The sequence below is a fragment of the Thermothelomyces heterothallicus genome (genome assembly GCF_042370625.1).
Source record: "Thermothelomyces heterothallicus CBS 202.75 unplaced genomic scaffold P884_scaffold_19, whole genome shotgun sequence".
Classification (NCBI taxonomy): Eukaryota; Fungi; Ascomycota; class Sordariomycetes; order Sordariales; family Chaetomiaceae; genus Thermothelomyces; species Thermothelomyces heterothallicus.
Window position 1 is genome coordinate 242253 of NW_027192580.1, and position 25440 is coordinate 267692.

General features: G+C 58.2%; 4 protein-coding genes across 4 annotated transcripts; 2 read left to right on the forward strand and 2 right to left on the reverse strand.

Moving 5' to 3' along the window:
• Positions 1–876: 876 nt before the first annotated feature.
• Positions 877–7102, reverse strand: P884DRAFT_247134 (uncharacterized protein; the record flags this gene model as incomplete). The annotated part of the gene is made up of 2 exons (XM_069440487.1): positions 6368–7102; positions 877–6291 (listed from the first exon to the last, which is right to left on the reverse strand). Exons 1-2 carry the CDS (start codon positions 6917–6919, stop codon positions 877–879), a joined length of 5967 nt encoding a protein of 1988 aa, XP_069295795.1. The 5' UTR covers positions 6920–7102.
• A 353-nt stretch (positions 7103–7455) lies between these two features.
• Positions 7456–8595, reverse strand: P884DRAFT_261968 (kinase-like domain-containing protein). Its single transcript, XM_069441621.1, has one exon. The coding sequence runs from the start codon at positions 8560–8562 to the stop codon at positions 7777–7779; it is 786 nt and encodes a 261-aa protein (XP_069295796.1). The 5' UTR covers positions 8563–8595; the 3' UTR covers positions 7456–7776.
• Positions 8596–10645: 2050 nt separating this feature from the next.
• Positions 10646–12283, forward strand: P884DRAFT_279103 (cation efflux protein; the record flags this gene model as incomplete). Its single annotated transcript, XM_069443261.1, has 6 exons — positions 10646–10727; positions 10786–10835; positions 10897–10941; positions 11039–11267; positions 11431–11811; positions 11994–12283. 6 exons carry the CDS (start codon positions 10646–10648, stop codon positions 12281–12283), a joined length of 1077 nt encoding a protein of 358 aa, XP_069295797.1.
• Positions 12284–17476: 5193 nt separating this feature from the next.
• Positions 17477–21649, forward strand: P884DRAFT_205641 (uncharacterized protein; the record flags this gene model as incomplete). Its single annotated transcript, XM_069438666.1, has 3 exons — positions 17477–17824; positions 17915–21076; positions 21224–21649. The coding sequence occupies 3 exons, from the start codon at positions 17477–17479 to the stop codon at positions 21647–21649; spliced, it is 3936 nt and encodes a 1311-aa protein (XP_069295798.1).
• Positions 21650–25440: the final 3791 nt, after the last annotated feature.

Here is a 25440-nt window from a genome sequence, read left to right on the forward strand (position 1 = left end):
TCGATAAAGTTACGCGGCCGCGCGGTAACCAAGATTACTGGCACGTCACGACATTCAGGCACGGTGACGCCGAGGGGGATCGCCAAGACAGGGGTTCGGTCCCTGTCCCTGCCCAGCCAGAGATTTTGCCCCGAAATCAAGCCTTTGCCGAGAGTGCTTATGCTTTTGCTTGGCCTCCCCCCCCCCTTCCCCCACCCCAAACACTTGCAGCGCCCTGACGCCATGACCACCCCACCGCGCGTTTCTTGCACCGTTACGGCACTGGGTGGCTTGGCGGCCAATCGGTTCGAGGCAGAGAGGCCTCCTACGCAACCATACCAAGTGTAAGACGGTTCCAATAACTAATGTCATACAACGAGAACAAGGACAACTGCAGCAAGAGCTCTGGAAATGCGAAGATAAATAAACAAATGAATGAATAAATAAATAAATAGATAGATAGATAAATGAACAAAGTCAAAGTCTGAAGTAGAAGGGCCATAGAGAGAATCCACTGATAAGAAATCGAAGAAGGCTGTGATGAATGGGCATGCAAGCGAGAAGTCTCGAGACAACAGGATAGACATTAACTGCCCCGACGCGTAAAACAGCTGTCCAGAGAAATGACGGGAATCGAGGAGATGTTGCAAGGCGCACGCAGGCAAGGTAAGGCAGTTTTTAGAACTCTACCCTCTCAAACAAACAAACAAAAAAAAAAAAAAAAAAAAAAAAAGTTACACCAAGCAATTATTATTGGAACCTGCTAAGCCAAAACCCACTTACTTACTTTACAGACACTAGCAGCAAAAATCGTCATCTATCACCCAGCCAGGTGCACCCAGAATCCAACCGTCAAAGGTTACCCACTTGCCCTTTTCTTTCTTTCTGCTTCCCTCCCTATCGATCTTTCTCCTTATCCCCCCCCTCCCTGGTTCCCCTCAGCGAGAAGCCGCCCAGGAGTCCCTCATACTGCACGCTTCCTCTCCTCAGCAACTGGCTGGCCGACCTATAGGCCGGGCTAGGACTCGCCACTCTCGGACCGGCAGCCCCCTCTCCTCCGGTTCCTCCCTCTCCTCCGACACCACTAGCGGCAGCAGAAGATGCGTCCGCCGCACTAGCAGAGGACGACGGACCAGCCAGGACTCCCGGCGGGAGCCCCAGGGCGGGGATGCTCCCCTCGGGGGGTACGTTGGTACCGCTGCCGCTGCCGCTGCCGCTCCCGCTCCCGCTCCCGCCCCCGCCGGCATTGGCGCCGGAAGAAGCCGCAGCACCGGCGGCGGCAGCCGGGGCAAAGGCAGGCGTCATAGCCGCCGGCCCGCCCGCGTTCGTCGACGCCGGCGCCGCCGTCCGGAGGTCCCGGTAGAAGGCTTCGAGCGCCTGCGCGTCGCGGCAAAACGCCTCCAGCTCGTCCTTGATGCACTCCGGCTCCTGCGTCGTCCAGGTCGACCAGGCTTGTCCTGTTGCCGTCGCCGACGCGGTGGCACCCCCCGCCGGGCCTGCCGACGTAGTACAGGCGGCGGTGCTGCTACTACCAGTGCTGTTGTTGTTTCTGAATTGCTGCTGTCCCTGGCCTGGGGTCCCAGTAGTACCTGCTTGTCCGGAGAGCACGGGACGGATGCTCGGGGAGAGAAGGGAAGACGAAGCGGCAGTGTTGGTGGTGGGCCGCAGGGCTGGGGACGATACGGGAGAGGAGGGCGTCGGCAGACCATATGGCGTGTATGAGCCCGGCGTGCCTGCCACTCCTGCAGGCCCCTGCTGCTGCTGTTGCTGGTGGTGGTGGTGGTGCTGATGCTGATGCTCGCCGCGGAGCTCCTTCTGCATTTCCCTCTCACGAGCAGCAAACGCGCGGCTATTATAAAGTCTATTGGCGAGGAGCAGGAAATGACCGTCGTCGGTGATTTCGGCCAGTAGCGACCCTGAGCGGTGGATGTACTGCGTGTACTTGAAATCGGGCTTTCCCCACGAGTACGACACCTCCACGTCGCTGGGGAAGTTGGATGCGGCCTCCATGTCAAGGACGAAGTCGAATTTCCGGAGGATGGCTTTTTGGTAGAACAGCCGGCCCGGCTGTGCCTGGGGGGTAAATGAGGTCGGGTCATAGTAGGTGATGGGTGACTGGTCCGGTGGCGGCGTGGCCAACTCGATCAGGTAAGGTCGCCGGAAGGGGTTGTATTCGCTGATGGCGCACGCCTCGGCGATGGGCACCTCGACGAGCCGCAGCCCGTACTGGCTAGCCTCGCGCCCCCAGTTTTCTATGGCATCCTCGACCAGCTTCGCCGTCACGTTCATCCAGTCGACGCGGATGTGATAGCAATTGTCCGGGTTGTGCAGCCTGTCGTAGTGCAGCTCCACGATCTCGGGCCGGTACGACCGCTTCCTGTGGTCCACATCGTACTTGATCACCCTGCTCAGCATCACCTTTGGCTTATTATTCCCACTCGGTGCATGCGGGGCCGTCGGTGTCGTCGACCCCGAGGTTGGCGACTCTTCCTCACCGATCGATATCGGCCGGGAGAAGCCCGGTCGTCCGTCCCGCGGTGGCTGCTCAGTCATCGGCGTCGACGGGACCGGTCCCTGGCCCCGCTTGGTGTTGAACCAGCTGGGCGGGTGTGGCTTCGCATACTCGCTGCTAATCTGATAGAAATACTGCCCATCCCGGAATGGGTGCCTTCTTTCGACGTGCACAAACAGGCCCCCCTCTTTCTTCCCGTCCTTGTCGTCCGAAACCATGAGGCGCCTGCCCAGAGCCTCGGCCTCTTCGCGGTCTTCGAGATCTTCAAAATTATCCAAAAGCCAGCTGGTCATGTCCGAACCGATGAAGCAGTTGTAGTGCAGCCGGAAGTGCCACCTCCGGTTCTGCATCCTGACTCCGCCGTTCTCCACCGGTTGTTGGATTGCCTCGGCGAGCGCCGCCAGGTTCAGGTTCTTCTTGGAAAACTGCTGGCGGCTCCTCACCAGCTGGCCTTTCCGGTCCGCGCCCTCCAGGAGGGGCAGCGTCTCGAGCTCGGCCGCAATGACCACGGAGGCATCTTCGGTCTTGTAGATAATATCTAACGGGTTCATGTCTTTCTTCGCGCGGGCGCCTGCGCCCTGGACCCGCCGCTCGCCGGGAGGGATGTAGCGGTGCCTCTGCCACATCTGAGCAAGCTTCCTGATGCCTTCGATCCGAATCTCCTCCTCGCTGTCGCCGGTCTCAATCCCCGGCACGGACGAGCGTCGACCCGTCATGGGAATCAGGACAAACCTAGCACGCCAGAACCGGAGATGCTCCGTCAACTCGTCGTTGTGGCCTGCGACGAACGCATCGATGTAGTTCCAGTTCCTCTCCACTTTCTGTGGGACAAGGTCGAGCTCGCTCGTCGTGTAGTCGCTATCCAGGAGGGTCCGGACCGCCGGCTTGTATCGCGGGGGCGCGGTGTAGGACGGCGAGAGGGGCTCGGTCGGCTTCCGAACGAAAATGTTCACCTCGACCTCGGTTCCATTGACGCACGAAAGCTGGTGGATGGTGTTGCCGACGGTCATGAAGATGCTCATGCCGTCCTCCATCACGTGGTCCCGCGAGAAGATATCGGCGATTTTGATCTGCTTCTGACCAAAAGCCCTCGCGACGGCCGGGCCAACAACGATCTGAAACCCTTGGGAGAACCGGAGGCCGATCAGCTCGCGCAATAGTTCATCACGCGACCTCGGCTCCTCCTGAAGGTCGTCGTCTAGGTCCTGCGACACGTTGTAGGGCTGGCGCTCGTATTCCGTCTCGAACTGCGTCTTCGAGGGGAAGTACTCCGTCGTGAGCGGCACGGCGGCGGGAGAGCACAGACTCTTCCATTTCATGACCCTCAATTCCTGGGGCCTCGGGAAGACGTGCTGCCAACGGCTGTATAGCGTGGCCATGTCGACATCGTTCGTGTCCGGGTTGGACGGGTTAAGCAGCGTGAGCCAGGGCGAGAGAGCGGTCCTCGGGGACAAGGTAGCTGGCAATTCCGGTATGGCCCCAGCGAGGAGTTTGGAGTTGTAGAGTTTCTTGGCGTCTTCCGCCCTGATAGCGTTGGAATACTGAAAGTCGCGGTCTTGGCCCTCCAGCTCCGGCCGGACCGTCGTCCCGAGGAGCGAACCGGAAAGCATGTTTGCGGCAGGCTCGAGTGAACGGTTCCTGATTACGATAGGCCGGGTCGGCGAGTCCGTGGGAAACTGAGGGCCGGCGGCAAACGAGAAGGGCGAAAGACCGGGCTGTGAAAGTGTTGTGGAAGCGGGCGTTCCTGGGTTCAACCCACGGGAGGACGAGGGGCGTTGACCCGCTTTGGATGGAGTCATCCGTAGGTCCTGCGAACTGCGAGACGGCGTCACCGTCTTGGACGCACCCACGCTCTCCTTGACCACCTCTGCCGTCGCCACCTTGGGAGCGGCAATCCCGAAACCCCGATTACCGAGGCTAATGTGACGCATGAACTTGGGCGGCTTCGGGGACGACGAGGGCGCCATGGACTCGAACTTCTTAGAACTAGTGTTCATGGCCGGCTTATGGCTGCCAGGCGGGGGGGCATCTAACGTCTGAGACGCAGGGCGGTGATAAGGTGAAAGTTCGGGCAGGGTCTGGTGAGTTGCCGTCGAGGACCGGCGGTTTGTAAAGGAGGTTCCCAACAGGCTTGCATCGTCCATTGTCTGCCGCCTAGGGGTATCCTCATGGTCACGGGATCGTCTGGGATGGCTGGTACTCTGGTGCGACGGCCGGCGCGCTTTACAGTCGTCGTACTCTTGCAACTGCTTCCATAGCGACTTCTCGCCGGGCTTGCTGTGCCGATCGGGGGCGAACTTCTGAAAGCCGAACACGTGGTCGAACAGGGTTTCCGGGGGGCGGGTGTTCCGAACAACGACATTGCCATCGTGGTCAAATTGCGGTTCGGGGATCTGGCTGGCAAGGACTGCGCCGAGCGGGAAGCAGGGATCCGTGTGCAGCGGCTTGGTCTCGATCTCGTTTGTTTCCATGACGCTTCTCATCTGCAGGTCGTACATGCGGCAGCGGATAGGGAATTCGTCGCGAGACCGGCTTTGCGCCGCGTCCGAGACGGATAGAGCAATGCCCTGGTAAGACAACTCCTCTTCGGAGGCCCCGGTCCAGTAAGAGACGTGAAGCCATTGCGGTATGGCAGACACCCACTCGTCGTGGGAGGAAGGAGGGCCGGATGGTTCGCCATGGCGCGAGCCATCCATCCTCTTGCTTGGCGAGTAGGAGCCGGCAAGGCTGCTGTAGCTCCCGAACGTCAGTGTTCCCTGCTTGGGCGTGCTCCCTTGGCTGAGGTCGACCTTGGCCTTGCGCTGGACATGCGCCGGCGGATGTGGGTTGCGATATCGGAAAAGGGGTACGGAATGCAGGGGAACCTTGGGTATGCATATCAGGTCGATGCCGATACCGTTGCCCACGAGCGCCTCGGTCGTGCGGCGGAGGGCCTCGTACTCGACTTCAAAGACGCCAGGGCCGGGGCTGATGACAACCACGGAGACGCCGGTCCTGGTCAGGTCTCGGTCGATGTAGTCATGAGCGAAGAGGGAGGAGGCCATGTTGATGGCCTCGAGGAAATTCCCATGAATGGCGCGTGACGCCTCGGCCTTGATCCTGTTTCCCAGCACTTCCATTCGATCGCCGGACTCAGCCGCCGGCACGGAGGGTCCCATCGCCTTCTGATGGTATGTGCTGATGTCCTTGCGGAAGTAGTTGAACTCACGCTTGAGCTGATGCAGGATCTTGGTCCACTCTCCGCTGCCCATCTCGCTGACGACAACGCGATAGAAATCTTTGTAAGGGCGGCGGTCTTCCGAAGGCTGTACGCCGGTGTAGTAGTCGTGGTGGACAGAGGCACTCGCGAGCTCGGTGGAGATGCCCGTGTCGTACTCGACGCGGGCAAAGAGAACGATGGTGACGAGGTGTTTCACCTTCAGGGCGGCCCACTTCTTGAAGAGCGCGGGGAGGAAGCCGTTTACAACCTTGTTGAACATGATCTCGCCAGAACCATCCGGGTCGAAGTCCCACATCTCGCGGGCCATCTGGATAAAGAGCACGTAGCGGGCCGACTCGCTCCGGAAGACGGGCTTCGTGTCGCGGCCAAAGAAGGCAGACTGCGCCTTGCGGCCATCGACATAGACGGCGGTCACCTGGGCCTTGACGGTGCCCAGAAATAGGACCATCTGGCCCTTGTAGACGGTCCTCTGGGCGAGCTCTCCCACGGCCAGGCGCCACATGTCGGCGCGGGAGAGATACTGGTCTTTGAAGCAGAGCTCGACGTGGGAAGCCTCGATGGCCGGGTTGTTGGCGTCGATCTGTGATTCATTCTCAGCACAGCCCTAGTTCACAGAGACGACATGCAGGAAGGAGCTGGGCGTTTCCGAGACGTACCGGAGTCACGGTGACTTGGGTGCCCTTCTTCATGCCGAAGGCGTCGGCAATGTGTTTTGCGACGTAGACCTCGACGGTCGCGTACCGCGCCTTCAGCTCCCTGGGCATGTCCTTGGCGACGCAGATGTAGCGCCTGTCGGGGCAGGAAGCAGCGCCCCCATCTCTGCGGCCGTGGTGCGGGTTCTGCAGCGGCTTCTCCGAGTCGGCCTTGACCACGTCGATAGCGACAAGGCTGCCCGGGGTGATGTCGTCGCCGACGCCCATTAGATCGAGGTTCAACAAGACCTCGTCACGGGCAAACGACTCGTTGACGGTGACGGTCCATCGTCGCTCGGCGCGCAGCCGGGAAGACAGCCGAGACGAGGGGCGTTCCCGAATGGTGGAGCTGCTCGAGGCGGTATCGCCGGGCGAGTTGGAGTAGGCGTGCTCGGGGGTGCGGTCATGGCCGTAGCGGCCGAAGTGGCGGAGATGATTGGGCCAGTTCGGAACCCCAACCCCCTTCGCTGCTTGCGGCCCCGGCATTGCAGCCGACGAGGCATTGCGCGAAGGCATCGAGGTCAATCATTCGATGCCGGTCCCGGTCCCGACGGAGATTTGAGTTCTGGATCCGAGTAAAGCAACCATAGCGCCACTTCGGGCGCCGGCCGGCAGGCTCTGAGGAGAGAGAGAGAGAGAGAACAGGTTGCTGCGGGCCTGGCGAGGGTCAGCTCGGCCTTGAACTGCAGCTTCGCGGTGCCTGCAGCTTGCCGTTGCGTTGACTCGCTGGGGATTGGCTTGCCGGGTGGTCCAGCGGCTTCGCTCTTGCCGGCATAAATTGTGGGGTAACAGTATATCTGAGATTTACCGCCTTCTCATTCTGGCTGTCCGCCTACCAGGTTAGATAATAAGGCCGACTGCACGAGACATGCAGACCCTGGACCCTTACATATACATAGTACGGATTACTGATTACTATGTAAGTCGTGAACGTGCTGTTTATTCTGGCCGCTGAATTTGACAGGGCAGTGCCGCCATTTTCGGGTGCCTCGACAGTACGGGGCGCTCGGTCACGGTCAGGTACTTGGTACATACCTCTCCGTACCGTACCTGTACGGATCCGTAATTATTTCTTGCCATTTTTAAAAAGCCGGACTTGGTCTTGGACAGCACAAAGATTAAATCTGGCTCTTCGCATTTGAGTTCCGCTGGCCGTCACGCAAACGCTCTGTCCCCTTCTGCCAATCCTACGTATCCTCATCAGATCTCCAGCAAATATCGGGCCCGGTCGCGGTGCGGCTGTCCCGCAAAGTCTCCAAGTCGCAGATCCTCTTCATGGGCGCCATCTCCTGGGTTTACCGGATCATCGAAAGCATTGTGGTCAAGTATCCTCGAGATGTAGGCGCGGGCGAGATAGAGCGAGAGAACGCCATCTACAGCATCTTCGAACGGCACACGCCATGCCCGTACGTCATGCAGAGCTTCTCGACAACTGCTTCAGTTCCAGAGTAGTTGTTTTGCCAGCACTGCTCGATGATGGTCCCAATTGCACCAAGAGACGCAGTCTCAGGAAATTTCCGATTCAGATATAGGGCACGGATCTCTGTGTCGTCCAATTCTTCGTAAGGAGGGTAACCGGTCATGATTTCGTAGAGTACACTACCGAGCGCGAATAGATCGGCCTGGACGGACAGGCGAGGCCCTGGAAATTCGTGGCTCTCGGTGACAATAACTAGCAGTGGGGAGCCATCTATTGACGACCCGGCAAAGTCGGCCACCTTCGCGTTGAAGCAGGCATCTAGGAAGATGTTTGCACATGTTAAGTCTCCATGGATGACGCCGGCGTCGTGGACAAATTTGATAGCCTCTGCAACCTGAATGGCCCAGCGTAACCGCTGCGCAGTACTGACGTCGCTGGCTCCAAGGTGCAACCGCAGGTTGTGATGAGAAGCGTACTCCAGGCGGATGCCTGACTCGAAGACGCCATGGTAAGATAGAAGCCCCTGATGGCCGCCGCGTCGTGCGAATCTTTCGTATACCTCGCGCTCTCTCTGCATGCGTAGAAGGCACTCCTCGTTATTATGGTCGAAGGGTACCTTAATAACAGTATTAGAGGACTTGTCGAGAACGACCATGCCGGTAGTTCCCCAGCCGACGACGTCGCCTAATCCAAACCCCGAGGGATATCGGATCTCGTCCTCCGTAGTAAATTCTGACATTTGTGCTCGGTGTCAAGATTGTTACCGTAAAGGATTCGGATATTGCCAGTGCCGCTCGCGCGGCGGTAGGGATTTGAGAAGTCGGCAAGTTTCTAGGTCGGAGTACGGATTGATCCACTTTGGATGCCTCAGAATGCCCCACATTGGGTAGCTTGGTGGTCCGAGAAAGGTTCCACCCCCGGATCCATGGAGCCTAGTGTACGGATCCGTACAGCGGAAAAGGAATTATCCATGCCCTCAGCCGTCACCTACAGGCACAAACCATCAGAACCATCATAACAGTATGTCAAAGTTAGAGATTGTTAGGAAATGCAAAACCTGCCATTCAACGACCACTACCGACTTGCCGAGCTTATTCCTCTTCCGAGCCCAGTTTAAGGCGCGGCCGGCACCGATTTGTCGTATCAAAACTCCAAAGGTAGCTTCCTTTTACCTCTCCGGCTAATGCTATAGCAGCCGTTATATCTCTTATTTTTGACTAGATCGAAATATCTATAGATATCTGCCAAGATATCCTTATAGTTTTTATTTTTAAATCTCTAAAGCTAGTAGTAATCTATTATAGCAAACTAGTAGTAATAATATTTATCTTCTTCCTATTTGTTACTTATATAAGATGCCGGCTATAGGTGACGGAAGGTTCTCGGAGCGAGGTTAGTAGCGAGATTAACGAGACAGGATAGCTTCGCAGAGGTAATAGGGCCCGTACGGCCGACGAGGCGACGTTTTATATAGGTGACAGTGACGAGGTGACGTCTCGTGTAAATGACAGAGAGGCTAATAGGTCTGACAAGGCCGTAACCTAGTAGAGGATAACACGGATGAGCCTCTGAACAAAGTACCGTGTTCTCGCAGTATAGAGGATTGGTTTTGAAGAGCGGATAAATGAACCTAATAGTTGCCCGTTTAGGAATATAGAGAATGGCGTGGGCTATGTGCCAACACGAAGCAAATTGACCAGACGTATCCTGTCCATTCTTCATCAGCTCGACAAAGTGGTGAAGGCGACCCATTCCCCGTAAGTTGTTCCATGTAGACCAACGCGGAGAGTATCAGAATTGCCGACACCGGATCTAGTTTATTTACTTGGCCTACTCGATCATGGCCCTTCTCTATAAGACGGTTCCTACCTTTGAGGATACCTGGATCGAGTGCCTCGGTGATCTCGGCCGCTACCACATGGCGATTAAGGATGATGACATTCGGAACCGAGAGATCTGGACTGGCATAAGCAGATGCTGGTACTCTCAGGCGATGGCTATCACCTTGGAGGAAGCATCCCGGCGCACAAATGCCTGGGCCACTCTACTCATGGAGCCACTTGCACGGGCAGGCACTTGCGTGCCGTTCCTACTCTGACCCCCATGGCCTGGACTGTGTGCTCTTAGATCAAGAAACTAAGGTGCCAATGCATCCATCGCGCTGTACGGAATGGCCGTACCTACCTTATACACGCGCGTCTCCTGATGTAGGTAGCTTTGGGAAGACAGGATGCGTGCTTGCAGCGACACCACTTTCCAAGCCCGCCCATGGGTACTTCTTTCGCAGTTTCACCGTCCTTCCGCCACCTCACTCAGGTTGTCCCTGAAACCAGCAACTACACCTGTACACTCCTTCACGTTGCCCAAACTCCAAGCCCAGAGGCCCCTTGTGCATCGTACCGCCGTTTGTCAAACTTCTTCATTCATCCTGCCGCCATCTTCCCACTGAGGATGATCGACCAGATACGTAAGGCAGTCCTTGTCTGTGTTTCCTGCTGCGGCCGGTCCTTCCCGTGTGCGACCCGTCGTATCCTGGCGGTTCTTGTTGCATCGGTCCCTCTTGCTCCTGAGGAGGACGGGAATAATAACCGAGACACAAAAGGAGTACAAAACCATTCAACAAGGCTGGTATCACATCAACAGGCTAAGGCACCGATCACCCAAATTCACTGAAAAGTATTAAAACCCTAGGGTTTGTAAAACACAGCCTGAGGCTGCTCTTCTCTTCATTCACAAATCTCGAAAGGTGCCTTGCAAATAAGCGAGCCATTGTGAAGTAGTGGGCTCTGTGGCCAACCACAGCTGCTCACTAGCGTCAAGTCATGGAGGTCACGCTCTCCGACAAGCAGAGGGTTTCAGCGGCCATCGTCATTTCCTCCGCATTCCTCATCGCAGAACTTGGAGGTGAGTTGCCGGCGTAGTGTATCGGGGACCCAAAACCCGACACTGACAGCGGTGCTAGTCGCCTTTAGGACTGGCAGCCTCGCCCTGATGGCTGACGCCTTCCACTACGTGAGTCGGGCCGTCGGTGGCTGACGTATTCGGCGTTGAAATTGATCGACTCCCGGCAAAGTTTAACGATCTTGTCGGTTTCGTCGCGACTCTGACGTCCATCACTGTACGTTTCTTTCTCCTCACAGGCCGTAGGAGACATACAGGTCCCGACCTATCCCGATCTCCCCCCACTCAACTGACCATCGGCCACATCTCCCCAGATTTCCGAGAAGATCAAACATCGCCAGAATCTCTCCTTTGGTTGGCAGCGGGCCCGGGTTCTAGGCGCCTTCTTTAGCGGTTCATTCCTGCTGGCCTTCGGAGTTAGCATCCTTCTCCAATCTGTCGAGCGCTTCATCTCGCTCGAAGAAGTCAGTAACGTGAAGCTGATGCTCATCGTGGGCTGTGTGGGCCTCGGTGCGAACGTCGTCACCGCCGCGTTCCTGTACGGTTCGTCGGACACTCTCAGTTCTTGCCGACACTCGAAACTTGCTAATACTGTGGAATGAACTTCCAGAGCATCACCATCACCATCACCATCACACCCTACACCTTGACCCCGAGACCACAACCGGACCCAGGCCGCAGTTCCCGGCCGTCCCCCTCCACCGAGACCGAGCGCAGTCCGAGGGTCGCGCCGACGCCGTCCCCGTCGACTCCCATGCAGGGCACCGACACGTCCGACGTTCCTTCAAGGAGTCCGGCCGTGATCTGGGCATGCTGGGCGCGCTGCTGCACGTTCTCGGCGACGCGCTGAACAACTTGGGCGTCATCGTCGCCGCCGCCGTCATCTGGTTCGCGCCGTCACCTGGCCGTTTCTACGCCGACCCGGCCGTGGGCATGGGCATCTCGCTAATGATTATCCTCTCCGCCGTGCCGCTCGTCAGGCGCAGCGGCGAGATCCTACTGCAGAGCGCACCGGCGGGGGTCAGCCTGGGCGACATCAGCCACGACCTCGAGAAGATACCGGGCATCGTCGCGGTACACGAGTTGCGTACGTTGCTTTGCATCAGGCAAAATCCCCGTCCCAACACCTTTCCCTCCCTCTTCACCCCGCGCCACCCCCCCTCCCTTCTTCCTCCCCGGGGGACTCTCTCGGGACCTGTAGTCAGGCTAACCTCCCGCCTGCATCGCTCGCCGCCCCGCCGCCCCGGGCCTTTCCCCTTCAAAATGCAGATGTTTGGCGTCTCAACCAGAACAAGGCCGTCGCCTCGGCGCACGTCGTCGTCTCGGACCCGGACGTGGCCAGCTTCATGGCCCGGGCGCGCACCATTAGGGAGTGTCTGCACGCCTACGGCATCCACTCGACGACCCTGCAGCCGGAGCTGCTGCTAGTGCCGCCGTCATCGCCGCCCCCGCCCGATGGGCCCGTTGTTGCCGTTGCCGAACCGCCCGTGTGCCAGATTGCGTGCGGGGAGGGCGTCTGTGGTCATCTCATGTGCTGCGATCCCCTGAGGCAGGTGTGAAGGGGAGAAAGTGTGTTTCGGTGCGAAAAGGAGAGAGAGCGCGGTTGGTGTTGATATGGCTTGGGGTGGGCTGTCCTTCTGATTGCTATTACCATGGCAATATTTCAGACTTTTTGTATTATCAGGCTTTTTTTTTTTGTTTTTGCCTTCGTGAACTTCATTAGCAGCTCTAACCTGTGTTCACCCATTTCTCCTCGCCACGTAACACCAGCCTCTCAGCCACGGCGGTGTGTACATGATTTGGTAGACCCCCGATAACAGTCAATGTTCGTCTGGGCACCCGGCAGCCTGAACCGCACGTGAAGAGAGGTGCACCACCTGGGCGTCGGAGCAATCACGTTAGGAGCATCGACTGGCTCACTGCCGACTCGCTTACTATTGCTAGTGCCGTTTCTACCCGAGAAAAGTTATGCAGAAGTCTTTTCGCAGCAGTCATGGTTCATCAGGCGGCAGGTCCCCCCCCCCCCCCCTTTGCAACGAGCGAGCGATACACGCCGCGCAAGACTACAATCCGAATCCAGCTCCACGTTGCGCCTCCATACACGACCTGGTACGCGGCAGGGCAGAAGCCAAAGCACGCCGTCCTTGGTACATACCTACCGGGGGGGTATCTACTCCGCCGAGGCCTGGCCTTCTAGGACACCGAGTCTGAACACGGAACCTCAAAAAGCCTTGAAACGTTATTGAAGAGAGGTCACCCAGGCGGCGGTGGTTTCGATGCTCGGTCGGCTGTCACAGGTCGAATCCACGGCGCTGGGAAGTTCGTGTATGTATGTACAGTACGCACTGAGTGTAGTGATTTCGCAACTTTGATAGGGCTCACAACGAACGACGTCCGGGGGTGACCGGGGAGGCCGGGGTTGGTTGGGCGTGGGGGCGGGGCTGTTAAATAACTAGTTATTGGCGTGCTCTACAGACCATCGCAGGATCCGGCGGGGAGGTCATGATGGATCGTCGCGCTGCATCTGTTGGGTGTGTGACGAAATAATGGGCGGTAATCCTGGTCGCGGGGGAGGTTGCACAAATATGACGGGGAGATGAAAGCATTTAGAGCATCGGTATTAATCTAGTTATAAAATGCTATGTATGTACCTATATATATAGAGTGGAGTATGTAATCCGGAGGTATATACGGATGTACACATATTAAACATGTATCACGGTAGCGTACATGTATGCAGTCGCCCCAAACGTTGCCTATGACGCTGTAAAATAGAAGAGCTCTACTACAATGTATCTCGCTGACCAGCTTGTGTCTGGAATGCGAAACTGCGTTCATCACCATGCTTATTCCGTTTGTAGGTACGTACTGTACAGTACATACAGAATAAGGTATGTAGATGCGCGGGGGCGAGTGCTCGGCTTCTTCCTCCTCCCTTGATTGCGAGCAGCTTGCGGCACCAGAGAAGCACGCGGGGCAGGCCGACATCTTGGCCGCGGTCTGGCGATGGGGTCGTAAGTTTGATGTTCCCGATTGGGCCAAATTAGGCGGGCTTCGTTGCCGTGATTGGCCGTGTGGTATTTGGACTTGGAGAGCACAAGGGGTAAGCAGAAGGTTGCATGCAGATGGTATATGCACATCCAAGCATGCCCGGGCTGCTAGTGGTTGTCGAGATGGATAACTAAACTGACTTACCTAACCTCTTCCGCACACTATTAGAATGGCCACTACGCAGAGTACCCACGTATTGTGTATCGTAATCCCTCACCTGTAGGAACGGAGCAGGAGGATGGACGAGGGGGGAATGACGTCGTGTCGTTCTTGATCGCGGCTTGGCGCACCGGAGTTGCGCAAACCTGCCAAGTTCTGCAGAGGAAGTCGAGGAGGAGGGCAAACTGGGATGAGAGACAAAGGAATACGGTAGTATGGTGGTTAGAAAGTCGTTGGCCGATGGCAAACTGGCACCACGGGCCAGCATCCGGGCGCGGACGCATTGTGGGCGGCGACGAGGGATGGGCTTGGTCGCTTTCACTGCGGCAGGATATAGCTCCGAAAGGATATTCGGATTACAAGCTTGCGAACGCGCTATACGCGCTTGTTTGGTGTTCCATTGTAGGTAGATACCTAAGGTACACATCACACGCACTGTAACTCGTACTGTGTATGTACTGTAATCCGTACATCCGTACAAGACCTCGACCTCGAGTTGCTGAACTTTATGGAACACGCCGGCCTGTGCTGCATTGGTTAACCAAGGTGCCCATCAACCAGATTGTCGGCAAGAGGCAGAGAGCTATACGGGGCGCTTGCAAGCGTCTGTGGCTTCCTGACGGATGACTGAGACCTACGGTTGCCGAGGTAAGCTGCTTGTCTGAAGGTGCCAAACAATCTCTGCAGCAATATCCCTCCCCACCGCCTTCGCTTGTCCTGTACGGATTACTCCGTAGGTTAATCGGCTACACTAGATGTTGCATATGCATACTTGGTACGTGACAAGAAGTAATCCGTATCTTGCGCAGCACTCTGATTTTCTTCGCCTGCTTGTCCGAGATCCAGATATCCGTACTCTACACACCATGTCCAGCAACGCTAAGTAGCGTAGGGTACACTAGGCGACGCACTCAGCCCTGGCCTCTGCCTCTCGAATCCCTGCAATTCGGGAGCAGCGGAGATAAGGAAGATCCAGACCACCGGGCAAGCAAGCGCCGCCCCGATGCCAAAGCGCGTTGCGGAACCAGACTTCCTCGCCAAAAATTCAGAAAAGGATTGTGGGCCAGGAACAGGAGTAGAAGGAAAGTTCCTCTGGCAAGCCCATGCTTTTGCGATAACTATACAAAGATCTGGTTGTATGTATCAACTAACTACTCTGTATGTTCTTCGTCCTACGCCTCTTCTTGGAAGCCACGCGGCACTCACCAACTGGGTGGCAGCTTCTGAGACTGGTCGGAAGGATGGCCGACGACAGCGTCCCGGTGCAACGTTGGGGACGGGAGCTGCTTCTGGTCGGTGGTGTGCTTTGCGCCTCTCGGCAGCACCCGGGTGCTCCCTCACCATCAAAGCGGCTGTCCCCTGCCGGTACTTGTACCATGGGCACCATTTCGGCAACAGTACAGATTAACTACTCCGTACCGTGATGGGCGTACTTGACGCAGAGGGCTTTCAAGCTTTTGACGTCCTTCCCAAGCATCAAAGTGGAGGTCCCGCGATGGCACCAAGCGAAGGGACCCTTACCTCGTAGTGTAGGGATCACCTATCCGTATGGTGGTATAGTACTCCGTAATCCGTATAATAATCCGTGCAGGGTCAGGGAAGGTTTTTTTTTCCCCTCTCGAAACCGAGGTGCAAGCGCAGTAATCCGTAACTCGTACGAAGCCCTTACCTGCAATACTTGCGTAGGCAAGTGAGCTGCGGACGTATATATTTCCATAGTGTGAGGTGGCTCTGAAATTATTCCATTGCTGCGCTGCACTTAACTTGCCGGGTTGAGGGCTGTTGGGTGCAAGTTCGACCAGTCAAACAAGACATGGCACTGAAGAGTAGCATTGTCCTACACTTATGTGATGTACGGATACGACACTACGTGAGATGGCAGACCAGAACAAATCCAGGGGTCTATTTCTATATTAGTATTAGTATTATTATTATTATTATTATTATTTCAATTTCCATGGCATGTTGCGCGGGTAAGATTCAGGTGAACTTTTGGCAGTTGGGATGGGATGGTTGGAGCGCCTCGAAAAGGGTGGGTATTTTTGGGTGCAGGGCGACTTTCTTGCTCTCTCGTCTGTGCAGCCCTGCTCAACTGGCAAATTGCGGGAGGAGGTGCGGCATGGGCTCCACTCTCGTGCAGCAGGCAAGTCAAATCAAACGGCTTCGATTTGGCGAGGGCCACGACGCCCCAGCACCCGCGGCCCACCGAGGCACATGCCGCCCACCTGGGTTAGGTGGTGCCGCAGCTTGGGCTCGCAAACGCTGAACCGACCGACCCTCAACCGCCGCCGCCGCCGCATTCGTCGTCACCGCCATTCTGGACCCGGGGTCCCCGCAAGCACTCGCTGCAACAGCCCGAGGGCAATGCGATACCGGCAGACGATTGATGAGCGTTGATGAGCGTCCTGACGCCAGAGCCGCGCAAAGCGTCCGAGTTCTCCCTCTCCCGCATTCCCCTCCGCAGGCCCGCACCCCCCCCCCCACCGGCTTCCTCCTCCGACGCGGTAAAGTTCGTACTTTAGTGGTCTCGAACTGCTACATACACACTGACGTCGCCGCGCGCTGCTCTCCTTGCGCCGGGAGATCCCCGCAACAACGACTCGCAAAAACCAAGCCGTCCCCCGTGTCGTCCTGCTCCACCTGCTAACGAAGAAACGAAGAACCCACTCCCCATTGTGGGTGTCGCTCTCTCGTGCTAAATCGCTTAATCGCTCGGGCAGAGCGCAACTGCGAGACAGACGGCTAACCGCTAGTGTGTTTTTTCTACCTGGACACACTCTTAATACGGAACACGGATACAAGTAGGGAACAGAGTCCGCCGCTCCCACTACGGAAACGCGCTCTTGCGTAGTGGACGGGTTACGCAGTCTATCCGCCCAAGCCCAGCCCCCGGCGCCTCGCCAGTCCGCTGTCGCTCCGGACAACGCGAGGGCCTTCGCCCTATTTGTTCTTCTCGAGCCGGCCCTGGTCCGATCCCTCTACCTCACCCCCCCCCCCTGGTCTGGTCGACTCTGACCCCGTGCCCGGCCTTGGTTGAGACCACGCCATACCACTCAACGAGCATCCTCGCGGCAGGCTCTCGTCGAACGAGCCGTTTTTCGCCCCGTTAGTGTGGGATCTCTCTTCGGCTGTCCCTCCTGCGATAGCGACGACGCCGTGGACGACGACGGCAACAACAACGACAACGACAACGACGACGACGACGACGACGACAGCGACGCCGAGGACTCCTCCGGGACTGACGCGACCTCGCGGCACGGCAAGCACCACCGGCCCCTCGCCCTTCTTGCGGCAGGCCATGCCACTCAGTCATCCATCGAATCCTCGCCCTCTCTCGCTTCTCCGATCCTTTCGCACTTTACAACAGCTGCAGTACTCCTCGCATGGCGCCTCCGCCATCCCCCCACCAGCGACAATGCTAGCCCGGCGCGCCCCTGCCGTGTATCCTTGCTAAACCGGACCGTCGCTCACGACTCTGCGAGGATTCCTTGTTGCTTTCTCATCTTTCTCTCTCTTCCCCGCAGTTTGGCCGACGCCTTGGGATGCTCGGGAAGCTCTTCAACCTCGGCGCTGGCTCCGGGTCTGGGGCGCCGCCCTCTCCCCAGCCCTCGTCCCACCGGCCCTTTCCGCTAGAGTCGGTCCAAGAAGACATCCACACGCGGCATTTGCTCTTTCCGGACCCTCAGGACTTGTACGAGCACCGCGTCAACCAGTTGTACCCCTTGTCCAGCGGTGCCACCACCGCCACCACCGCCGGCTCCGCGACGAACGCCTACGATTACAATGCCGATACCGAGCTCGACGTGCGCGATATCCGCATCATCATCATGCAGGACGCCTTGAGCTCCGTCGCAGCCTCCCTCCTGTACGATAGCCAGCCCGCCCCACCCGTCCCGGCCGCTTCCATGGACCGCCCCTCCGCGACCGCCGGCTCGTATGCTGTCCAAGAAGCGCGCCGGAACCCAGCCTCCCCCCGGAAGCCCAGCCTCAGCCACTCGCAGCGCCCCATCGTCATCCAGCCAGGGAGCCCAAAGGTTCGGCAGGGCGCCTTCGACAGGAGGCCCTCGGTCCACAGTCGCGGCCAGGCCCACGTCGAGAGCGATGCCCAGCGCGCCTGGCGCGAGTACCGCGAGGAGCTGGCCACCTTCTCGAGCTGCATCTTCGGGAACTCGGAGCTCATGGCTCACAAGGGGACCTCAACCAAGGTCCACGTAGTGCCTTCAGACGTCCGCTCGAGCGACTCTGGCTCCGCCCTTGGAGACGGCCGCGGCTCGTTGGGCAGGTCTACCGTGAGGGCCAGCCGTCTCTCACACTCCTTCTCGTCCGAGAACCCCTCGGCTTTCCCCGCCCCTCCCACGCCAGGCGGCCCCGGCCGGAGCCAAGATCGGAAGAAGGTGCTGATCACTAGGTTGTTTCCCGTCAACCTCCCGCTGGACGACGATTTGCCTCCCCACCACGGCGGATCCTCCGACGAACCGACGGGCTACCCGTTTCCGCAGAGCGCCGAGGACGCAAAAGCCAAGAAGAAACGGTTGCAGCCGAGGCAGAAGAGGACGCCCATGTATGCCGTGGCCCTCATCATCACCCTGCCCCCCTCGCCCCATTCCGTGCCAGCCACGCTACGTTCCGGATTCAAAGGGCCCGGTTCCTATGCCGAGCAGGACTCGTTCCCGTCCTCCTTCGGTTCTGCCAGACGCTCCGGCTGGACGCTGGTCGGCCACGGCGGCGGGTTCGGCGGACCCGAGTCTCTCGACTCGAGCTACGGAAACGACATGGAGGACCAAATCGACGCCATCACGCAGCACTGGGACATCATCATGCGGACCCTGAGCCACCTGCAGACCGTGGTCGCCGGGACCCTGTTCACGATGCTCAGGCAGATCGACCTGGCGTCTCCGGACCCGCTCCAGGCCTTGTCCCTCCAACTGGCCAGGACATCATCGGCACCTGGCCGGAGCAGCGAGGACGGGCAACCGCTCAAGAAGCCCAAGACGAACGCGAAGCACATCACCCTGCTGCCCAACTGCCTCCTCGACAATCGCAAGATCAGCGCCGAGATCGATGCGGCAAAGACGCGGATTGTCGCCGGCATCCGAGCCTCTCGCGTGACCACGGGCCAGAACCGGTGGCCGATCTGGCGGGAAGAGGCCCGCTGGGTGGCCAAGTGGGCCAGCGGCAGGGAGCGGGGCGTCTTCTTCTTCTTCGACCTGCTCACGGGCTTCCTCGCAACACATACCGATTGGCTCCAGGCGCTGAGCCCGCCCGCGTATCGCCGCCGGTACCTCCTCCTCCAGCAGCAGAAGGGGCGCTCCGAGGAGGACACGCTTGTGCCATCTCGGACCGTCATCCTGAGCGACGATAAGATCGCGGCGCGGCGGCTGGTCTTCCTCTTGTCCGCTTTCCTGCCGGCCTCCCAACAGCTCCCCGGCATCAAGCCCCACCGGCCCAGCACTCCGGCCTCTTTCGGCACCCTCTCGCAGTCCCCCCCGTCGTTCGTTATTCCCATCCTCAAAGAGGAGTCGCTGCGCAGGAAGATCAACCACCGCACGGGCTCGCGAATGCCGTCGCACTCCCGCAACCTGAGTCTGCAGACGCAGAACACGCGCTCGGGGACCGTTCCCCCTCCCCTGGCGCACCTCAGCATGGAAGGTAGGCACGAGAGGCGCGCCTCGGACGCCGCATCGATCCGCACCACCCACCTGCCCATCCGCGGGAGCGATCTACACACGCGCAAGAGCAGCGCTGCCACCACCGCGACCGTCACACCCGAGACCAGCATTCCGCACTTCTCCACCGTCCACCGGACCGAAATCTTCGCCCAGGGCCGCCCCGGGAGCAGCAACAGCGTAGCTGCGGACGACCTGAAGCGGCTCGCCGGGGACGACAGCCCCGCCTCCCAGGGTCGCCCCGCCAGCGAGCGCAGGCAAGGCTCCAGGTGGAGCGTCATCAGCGGCCTGTGGAATGCTCGCAGAAGGGAGTCGACGAGCAGCTCCCACGTGCCCCGCGACGGAGGTCACAACGAGGGCCCCGCGCCGCCGGCAAAGGGGCGACAGTCCTCCGTCACATCATTGGGCAAGACGGCTCCGCCGGGAGCGGAGGAGGCGGCAAGGACCGGAGCGGCCGGTCCGGCGAGCGAGACGCGCGACGATGGGGCCATCGGTCCCGGGGACCCCACGCCGCCACCCCGGGCGTCTACTTTGGCGCTCTCTGAGCAACCGGGTGCCGTGAACAAGGCGCTGCCGAGGGCGCCGGACCCGACCGGCGCCTTCGAATCTCCCGTCAAGACTTCAATCAATGCAGACGACGGCGTCATCGACGTGGACGTGCCGTTGCCAGACTTCATCACGTCGTTCGAAAGTGCCGTAAGCTCGCCTTCGAGCAGCGGCTACCTCTCCGCCTCGGGATTCGGCACCGGACTCGACGCATTTGAGCAATGCTTCCGCTTCGCCGCCGACGGAGACGTGCCGCTCAATGTCGCCGGCTGGCTGCAGCACTACCACCCGGACTTTGTGCTCCAGGCCCTCCCAACCCAGCATGGCATCCTCGAGCAAATCAAGGAGTCAATGCGTGCCGAGCCCACGCCGTCACTCTTCCCATATTCGTCAAGCGAATCCTCGACGTCAACCGCGTCCGCAGCGGACCTCCCCTCGGAGAGATGGGTCGACGTCACCTCGGCCATCGTCGCCGACACCACTACGTTCACCGTTACGCGCCTACGCTACCGTCGCCTGATCAGGCTGAAGCAGCAGTATGGGCAGCAGCCCAGCAGCCCCGCACCAGCACCGACCACAACCTCGTCAACGACACCCACCGCAGCAGCAGCAGCAGTAGCAGCAGCAGCAGCAACAGCAACATCGAACCCGCCGATATCGTCCTTCAACGAGGTGCTCCTCAAAGACGAGTTCATCGAGGAACCGGTCGTAACCTTCGACGACGTGTTGGCCGAGGCAGTAGAACGCGTCATCGCGACCGTCGGCACGGGGAACAGTACCAGCATTGCCGAAACGGCCGCCGCCAGCAAGGTCAACTCGACGAGCTCGTCGCGGTCGACCAGCAAGCGCCGGGAGAAGGAGAGGGAAAGGACGAAGGAGAGGGAGAAGGAGGGAGAGAGGGACAGGGAGAGGCGAGACGGCGTGCCAGCGGTGCCTGCGCCCGGTGGTGCCGACCCTGCGACGACGGCCGGAGGGACTCCAACGGGGTCGCGGACGGCGGGGTCACCAGCGGGCCTCGCACCACCACCACCACCTCCTCCTCCTCCTGCTCCTCCTGGGCCGAGCTCGAATGCTCAGGCGGGACCTGTGTCGGCTATCTCTTCGCCGGGTGTCGTGGCGGGGGGGTCATCATCATCAACAACAGCAGCGGCAGCAACAGCGGGAGACGAAGTAGGAGGAGGACTGCAGGAGGTGCCGCGGTCGCAGTGCAAGACGGTCTTGCTGGGCGCGTTGGAGGATATCATTCAGGACGTTATCGCGGAGAGGGAGCAGGAGCAGGAACAAGAGCAGGAGCGGGAGGGGGAGAAGGAAGAGGGGCGGAAACGGGAACAGGAGGAGGAGGAGCACCGGGGAGGAGACGGTAGTCACTCCCACCGCCGGAGGGGGGAAGCTGTCGGTGCCGGGTTGGCGGGCGCGAGGGAGAGGGAAAGCCCGCTGCGGGAGGCAGTCAGGAGCTGGATAGAGAGTCTGGAGTTCGTGGTTGGTGGCGGGGCCGGCGATTAATACTTGCTACTTTGATACCCCTTTAAACCTCTCCCTGCATTTCTCCTTTACTCAGCAAAGAGTTTTTGAGCGGGCGGTACTAGTTAGTTCTAAGGAAGGATAAAGAGGAGGAGAGTTTTGCGCAGTTTGAGGTGTAATCGACATGGTTTTTGGCAGTGAGCGGACGAGTCCGGGCAGCAAGTCTGGCAGGGCGATCATGTATTGTAGTACGCCTGCATGTATGTATGTACATACAGTACACGCGCTGGCGATGGCTTGGGTGAGGATCTTCGCTCCTTGGCTCAGATGAGTCGCATTACGTTCTTGGAGGATGGAGAGGTTGCGGAGAGCGGCATTGAGGATTTGGGGGTCAGAGGGGAAGGAATTACGGTTCGGAGCGCCACCATCGGAGATACACTTAGACGCACAACACTTCGTTTTTTTTTTTCTTTTCTCTCTGGTAGTAATGCTTTTTTACCCCTTCTTCTCATAACTATCCTTTCTTTTCCTGGAGATGTTGGCGCCAGTGGACATAACTAACATGGTAGAACCTTTTCGCACCTGGTTGGTTCCGTCTTGACCGCCAGCGCGAGAGGAGAAAAAAGACCCTTGGATTCGGGATGGATTGAACTCTTCCCCCCTGTCTGACTACTGATCGCTTGTGAACCCGGTGCCACCACGGCACGCGTGCACCTCGGTATTTGGTCACACAGCAGCCGGGGGGCGGCCGCGTACCGTACACTAGCATAAGCGATGTCGGTTCATGATTTTGGGTGGTTGCTCTTTCTATTAGTTAACGGCAGTGACGCTGGGGTAATGCTGGGTGGCCGTGAGGAGCCCTGGCCCGTCCTTGTCCGTTCCGGTTGCGGGTTTGGGGGATCCTCCACCCCGAGGTCTACAAGCAGCTTTGTGAGCTAATGAAATCACGTAGTTCAAAACTTCGTGGGCTTGGGCGCGGGTGCTGTGTTCGTTACGAGCGGGGGCCTTGTATCTAGTAGTATTTATATGTTGTATCCGTGTTCGTTTATAATAAAACAAAGAGCTGCGTAGTGCAAAGTGACTAAGAATATAAAAGGAGAGGGCTGATAAGATCTTAACCCTAATTCGTAAAGTCCATCGCAGAATAATAATACATCTCACCAAAGCGCGCTCTGTCTCTCCCACTCTCATCTGCAGTGGCTAAATTACCCGCGTTCCCCCTTCCCCCTCCTCCCCCCACTCCCTCCCTTGTCGCGGTCACCTCGCCATCAACATTGTCAGCCATGGACAGAACACGGATTATATCTACCCGAGCTCCGTCACTTACGGAGTGCCATCATCCACTCCACGTCGGGATCGCTTCCACCGAACCCGGCCACATACTACTTCTCCCTCTCGTGTCACCGCATACTTTGTCCATCTAGTAGTTTATCTACACACTTATAATTATACTTTGTAGGTAGGGCAGTTGTAAGGGCCCTCTCGTCTGTAGAGGCTCCCTCAAAGGGTAGAAGCGAAGTACATAGATACCCCGGATTTGACCGACGAATTGCTCGTTCGCTGCGCGGGCAGACCCTGCTAAGCACCGAAACGGCCTGAAGCCACCGAATGTCATTCTTGTCGATGCCACCGCCGACCGTCAGAGGTGGTGGGTCGCACTGAACCCTCCGGTGGGACGGTGGCTGACAGGCGGGCTCCTTTGAGGGAAGCGGTTAAATACCTGAAAATGTCTTGGCGTACGAAGCGTATAATTACACACCTGTATGTATGTACGGATTACTGTACACGATCTAGACTGGTAATAATTAGTACCTTGTTTTGATTTCTCCTGAACATGGGACGCGCACACGGTCGTTGAAAACTCATGCGGGGAGAGTGGCGATACCCAACGTGGATTATTCCGTAGGTAATCAGTGCAGGACAACGACTTGCTGTCTTCGGCACGGCAGCGTAAACGCCGTATAGCATTCATCGCGAGATCAGGATCGATCACATCCATCGATTCCTTCGCTCTCGGAGACAATGTTGAGTACTTCCGCATATCATGTGCCCCCGGGAACACGGTACAGGAGAACATTCAGCTTGATCCCCTTGTCCGGAACCTATAACGGCGAGGCAAGAGGTTGCCTTACGCTCCATGTAGTATCGTGGATGTACGTACGTAGTATGGAAGTGTAAACTGTGAGCATGGTATGCAGGCCATGACTCGCTTAGGCTAGCCTGCTCAGTGCAAGGAGATCCTATGGCCGGTTTCCGGGACTCGAAAGTCTCACGGCAGCACGCAGGATTTCCATTTTCCATCGAGGCCGCAGCTGCTGAAGGCCAGCCCTTTCCTGATTGAGATCGAAGAGGCTGGCGTCCCGTCGCCACCGAAGCTTGGCAGCACCGCAGCTCAGCAGCCTGAGCAGCATGACATGAAATGTGGTTGTGTCAGCATCGAAACTATTAGGCAACGACAAATCAATTGTGCCTGAGGCGAACTGGTACGATGACCTCGAGAAGCTGGTTAAGGGAAGTCCCCGCCACCAGCTGTTTTCTGTTGATAAAAGACCTGGTGAGAGCATCGGAGTTGGACAGGAAGGCAGCCAGCCAGCCCTGCTTCAATGAATGTACGCAGCTCGCTGTGACATTGTTGGTTGCCATGATGCAAAATCGTTGGCTATTATCAAACGCCTTCTTTCAGGGACGCTGATAGGCTGATCGGGCAAACAACTGCGGTTCGGCGCTGACGGCATCGTTTGGAGAGTCGAGTGTGGGAGCGTTGCACTGGTTGCGTTGCGATTGCTGGATCGGGCGCGATGTTTCACAGGGCGCCTAAACAATCGAGAACATGAGGTTTCCAGATGGAAGTTCCGGGTCCCCACATTCCCCGCACTTGGAGTTTGCCCTTGCCGTGCCCCTGCAATGCGCCCCTCCCCACCCCAGTCTCCGGTGCCCCACTTTCCGCATCCTCCAGTCCCAATTGTTCGTACCAAGCCTGAAAGGATTGGACGAGACGGAAGGAAGGGTTGCTGTGCATCTGCCTTTCAGCACGCTTTCTCATCCACCCAATTCTCTCGACCTGGTTCTTTGTGTGCTCTTCTCCGACGGGGCGACGGTGTTTCGGCGCACGACGATCCTTCGCGTCTGAATTTAAACCGGGCCTCGCTGACGCCCGCCAAGATGCCATCTGAAATAGGCGAACAGCGTGTACGCTAGGTCCGACCGGGCCGGATAGATTAAAGGCCCCAGTGAACAAAAAAGTTTGCTTACCTCCCACTGGCTGCCGAGGGCTTCGGCGGCCCCCACCTGCTCCTGCGCCTGCGGTGCCTGCCTCCGCGACCCGATCTCATACACGCGGAACAATGCAGACCACCTCCCGTTCCCTAATTGCTGATCAGTTGCCCGGGGGTTTCTTTGTCGATTTCTCATCAACCGTTGGCCACAATGGAGTCACGCCAGACCATCCGAGCCCCGTTGGTGGCAGCAATGTCGAGACAAGGATCAATTGCGCCCGTGCCGCTCTAGAACAATGACGGCCCGTTCAAGCGCCCCGTTGTGCCGTTTGCCTGCGCCCAACACGGTCACTTCATTGTGTCATGATCGGCAGGGGCACGCGCTTATTTGTAGAAGCCACGCCCGCCGCCGAAGGGACACCGCATTCCCCAAAACCCACTTCACCCTGCCGACATTGAACATTGATTCAGCGCCGACCCCAAAGTAACAAAGATTCAAGAAAGGGAAAAACACAAGCTTAGACCGGCATACGTCACTTGACTGAGACACACGGGCACCGACTAGCGCCGAGCTTAGCGCATTCTTAAAACCGACACTACCACCCGCATCGAATCGCC

Bases quoted from the DNA above. Each gene is read 5' to 3' on its own strand.
- P884DRAFT_261968 (XM_069441621.1), bottom strand. From the start codon at position 8,562: ATGTCAGAATTTACTACGGAGGACGAGATCCGATATCCCTCGGGGTTT.